The 4,545-nt window shown below is 53.6% G+C and overlaps 1 protein-coding gene across 1 annotated transcript; it reads left to right on the forward strand.

The window, feature by feature from the left end:
• Positions 1-236: 236 nt before the first annotated feature.
• LOC100898352 (transcription factor MafAa) lies at positions 237-1,508 on the forward strand. Its single transcript, XM_018638733.1, has one exon. The coding sequence runs from the start codon at positions 237-239 to the stop codon at positions 1,389-1,391; it is 1,155 nt and encodes a 384-aa protein (XP_018494249.1). The 3' UTR covers positions 1,392-1,508.
• The last annotated feature ends 3,037 nt before the right edge of the window (positions 1,509-4,545 follow it).

A 4,545-nucleotide genomic window follows, 5' to 3' on the forward strand; every position in this document is an offset into this window, starting at 1 on the left:
GCAACGCGGTGCCTGTAGTCCGTTCCGTAGGCGTCATCACCCCGAACAACAACTGGCTCTGCTGTCCGAACGATGACGCTACGGGTCCCAAAGCTCCAAACGCATCTCCAGCGCCGTTTTACGACTTTTATCCTCCGTGTCCTGCCACGGCCGAAAGCCGTGACCATCAGGACGTGATCGACGACGCGCATTCTGCCGACGAAGACGATGACACGACCATAGACTCCCTCGACAGAATGGATAGCACTCACCAGACGTCGGAACCGATAACAGCGTATCATCTGCATCCGGCAGTGCCGCCCCCGCAGGATTTCGATCTCGACCATTTAGAGGACGTAGTCAAGCAGGAAATGGTACCTGACCCGGAGGATTTTCGTGCGATGCAAGCACGAAGCGCAGGTGCTCATCAGATTCTAGTCTTGAACGAACAGCCCGGAACACCCCCAGAAACGCCTCCTGATCAGCCCGAAGGTCTTCATTGGCTTCAGCAGTCGAGCGCCGCTCTCAGCTGCCACGCTCCTCATCACGCCCCTCCACGACGAGAGCCTCTGGACCTTCGGCCCGAGAATGTCGACGCTTGGGTGCACCTTCCGAGGCGGGATTACGACGGAGGGGGTGGCGGCGGGGGCGGGGGCGGCGGCGGAGGGGGTCAGGCTGGCCTAGGAATCGGCCTTCCGGGGGGTGGGGGCCCTCGCATGCAGCATCCCCAGCATTCTCTCTCTCATCACATGATGCCACCTCTTGGGGCCGCCGGAACCAACGGAGCTGCTACAACTCAGAACGGATCATCTGGCGGTCGCGATATCTTGGACGACGACTTGTTGGTCTCACTGTCTGTGCGTGAACTCAACAAACGCCTCCACGGTTTCCCCCGTGAGGAAGTAGTTCGCCTCAAGCAGAAGCGTCGGACTCTGAAGAATCGTGGCTACGCCCAGAACTGCCGAACGAAACGCCTGGCAAAACGACACGAGCTCGAGAGCCGAAATCGGCTCCTACAAGCTGAAGTGAACCGACTACGCCAGGAGCTAGAACGGACTTGTCAGGAGAGAGACTTCTACCGGCAGCAGGTCGCCCTGACGAGTAATCAACCACCGCCTCACAGCAACGCAGCCACCGGGGGGAACAACAATCCCGCCGGAGGCAACAACAACAACAACAGCAGTACAGCGCCTCAACCAGCACCCAACCAAAATCATTCCACGCTGCTTCCTGTCAACTCGCAAATTATTCAGCAGAACTCAAGGATGGCATCGCATCCCATGTCCCAAAGCAATCCTCACCAGGGTTTAGCACATCATCATCAGACGATGGTTCCCTCTGGACCTCAGGGCGGATCGTTATCGAGCGGAGCTTCGTCTTCTTCTCCGTCTTCTCCAGAGTATTACATGTGATCCAGGCCCTTCTGCAGGATCGCCTGCAGATGAGTACTTACGGAATTCTTCACTCGATTCCGAAGATGTCTCCGTCTGGAAGAGAGTGGACGCCCCAAGAACTCGACTCACAGCCGGGATCGATAGGGAATCCGCTCCGGCAGGATCATATCTCTAGAATGAACGGCAATGACGGGAGAGGAACAGGTGGCGGCGGCGGCGACGGCGGTGGCGGAATTGTGATGTCCGAAAGTCATGATGATCGAGGGCATGAGCCACGACCAGGGAAAGCGACGTGCAGGGGAGCACAGATCTCATTTTACGGAGGTGCGGGGAGGAGGTTTCTCGAGGGCACTCGCATCACACGCCGTATTCATCCAAATGTATTCTCCCAAGGTCCGATTGAAGTGTTGTTGTACATAGAACGAAATTCATCGACGGGTTGGTCGTTTTGGGACGCGATTGTAAAGTGCGAAACCAACGGCTCAACGTGCGTTTCCTCCCCTTTAAGAAGTAAGACGACAATGCACGGGAAGTTTTACCGGCAATCATTGAGAAGGTGCTCCGAACGGAGAACCGAGCCCATGGATGTAGATTTGAGAGAATTTTCCTTGAGGCTCGGGACAAGGAAGAACCAGACGGAAGACGCTGGGGAGAGAAAATTTCACTAAGAACTGGAGCTAGACGGGAGATCGTTCCGCCGCTACTCCCAGGCCTCCTTTTAATCTTCTCGCGTTGCTACATCTCGATATTCGTTCATTGGAGAAGGCAAGAGTGGTTCCAAACGCACAACGGGATGATCTGCATTCCGTTCTTGACGAAACCAAGTTCAGACGGGAACCATCTGGGTGGGACATCCGCGCAGCGGAACGCAGCTGATTGAAGCTGATTTTGATAGATATCACCGACGAAAGCTGGAGAGGAAACGAAATCTCATTTCTTTGCCATTCTCGGCGCTCGGATACCGCATGGTCATAAGCCTAGATTCAACCGAAGAAGAATAGCCCAAAAATCTGAACCCGTGTTCCAAAAGTTTTGTTCACTGTGCGTTGACGACTGGCACGCGATCCGGATCGAGTGAAACTGTGCAATACTTACATTCAAATGCAGGAACGAGCTGGACGTTGATCCCTCGGCACGAAATCAGTAGCTCGAAGCTCCAAGGGCCCGGAGTAAAAGTCATTAGGCCGTCTGAGCTTCGTCTCAGTCAGCTGTACATATTTCTTTTCACCTCGAATGGTTCTCACATTGAAGTAGAGTCGGGATTCAGCCATCAGGCCTGACCATTGATTTAGCGAAAGGAATCAGATAGACGGACGGAGCACGATGAAGAATCTATGACGTCGGGGGAAACCGAACATCTGCGATAATATAATTGCTTGAATAAAAGCAAAGTATGTTAACTTGAAACCTTGTTCTTTTCACCATCTTCTATACATTTGATTTTGATCGAATCCGAGATTCGAATGCTTCTCTGTGTAGTGGCGGACCGATTCAGCCTCAGGTATAACCATTCGGTGAGCAAACGATCCGGTCGACGGTCCGCCGAATTAGCGACAGTGGACAGTTTCTCTGCGCATGGCGAAACGCACTCTGGTTCAAGTCGGGAGGATCTCCAAGGCTCTCTTGCCCTTCTTTGTTCATCGTCGTTTCGGTGCGGCTCTCCTTCATCACGCAAACAGAAAGGTACACCGACTTCAGCCAGCGTCGACAGTGGGACTCGGCAGGAAGATCGTCACGCCACGAAAGCGGCATTTTCTTCGAGAGGAAGCGCTGCACCGACAGGTCTCAGCGGCCACATGGAACGAGCGGAGTGCCGACTCTGGCAGGGGCACGCGACAGAACTCATTGAGTCGAGCATACGAGAAAGGGCGGAATTCTTGAAGGGTTGCGCTTGATCTCCCTCCAGACAGGGAATGGTTCGTTAGCCTGAGGTGTCTCGATGTTCGAGCAGATCTTTTCATGTCTAGAGGGGAAAGCTGTGGAGCTGTATGCCAGATAGGCGGCGATGACTTGGACGTAGGAATAAATAGATCGGGATTCGATAGATGGGAATCGCGTATGGAGGGGGAACCCTCGAACTTCCTATGGCGGCCCGCGCAACATCTCGGATCTCTAGTTCAGAGTTTAGGGCCGATGAGCTCCCCGTGCTCCGTGCAGGCAATTCATTAGTCTCGACACTTCGTAGACATATGTATATATACACATGAAGCTCTTCCGCAAAACATAACCTAATCTTCCCAAAATCATCGGGTCGGACGACATAGATGAAGCTCGCCGCAACGGCGAACATACGCAGACTGTTGGTCACGCTGAGAGCCACGAGTGTCAGTCAAAGTCTGAGCGTCTCGAGCGGCATGAATCATTGAGGGTCGACCCGCGAACGGTCTCGAACTCCTGTTAGTGCTACGAACGAGCGTCGATGTTGAGCAAATCACCGGGTGACATCGCAGAGGGAAATTTATCAATCACAGCCACCAAAAGAAACATCTCACGCGCTCAGTCCGGGACCGATTGATTGATATCCTCCACGGGGAAGGAACGACGACGAACCCAAGAGATAGTTAAGAGACAGTCGGCACGGGAAATCTCTTTCTCGTTCACGCTCGCCAGGGTACGTCGCGTCAATGAGCAAGGACGCAGGACGACGCGTGTAATGTCCTCCGTGAGTGCGGGATCACTCCAAGCCGTTGCTCCCATGAGGTACCTTACCGAATTGTTGGGCACCTGACTCGCTCAACTGGGACATGCTGGGAGCATCGCGACCTATGAAACGTGGAAAATGGGTCAACGTCGTGAATTCGATGTGATGTCAATTTTCATGCACGGCGCATTTTGTTCCAAGTCGAATCTCACAAGACTCGATATATTGAGGGTCAATGGTCGCCACTGCTCCAAGAGTAGTAGCTCTCGATGAGGTGACGGTCAGGCTGATGGAGCTCGCTCTTTCAGATATGATTTTCAGACCTCGTCGTGGGTGGGAGCCTCTCCAGTACTTCCATGGTCTCAATAATTGTCTCCGACTTGTTTCCAGCGGGAATTTCCCACGCGCTACACCTACGGATTCGGATTCTCACCTATTTCGTGTGGGATCAAACCTTGATCCCGGTGGCATAGGAGAAAACAACCTGTGACCCCTGGAGGGCCGACTTAATTGCTTCCGAGAGACGTCGAG

Source organism: Galendromus occidentalis, unplaced genomic scaffold, assembly GCF_000255335.2.
Source record: "Galendromus occidentalis unplaced genomic scaffold, Mocc_1.1 scf7180000077167, whole genome shotgun sequence".
Taxonomy (NCBI): domain Eukaryota; kingdom Metazoa; phylum Arthropoda; class Arachnida; order Mesostigmata; family Phytoseiidae; genus Galendromus; species Galendromus occidentalis.

Bases quoted from the DNA above. Each gene is read 5' to 3' on its own strand.
- LOC100898352 (XM_018638733.1), top strand. From the start codon at position 237: ATGGATAGCACTCACCAGACGTCGGAACCGATAACAGCGTATCATCTG.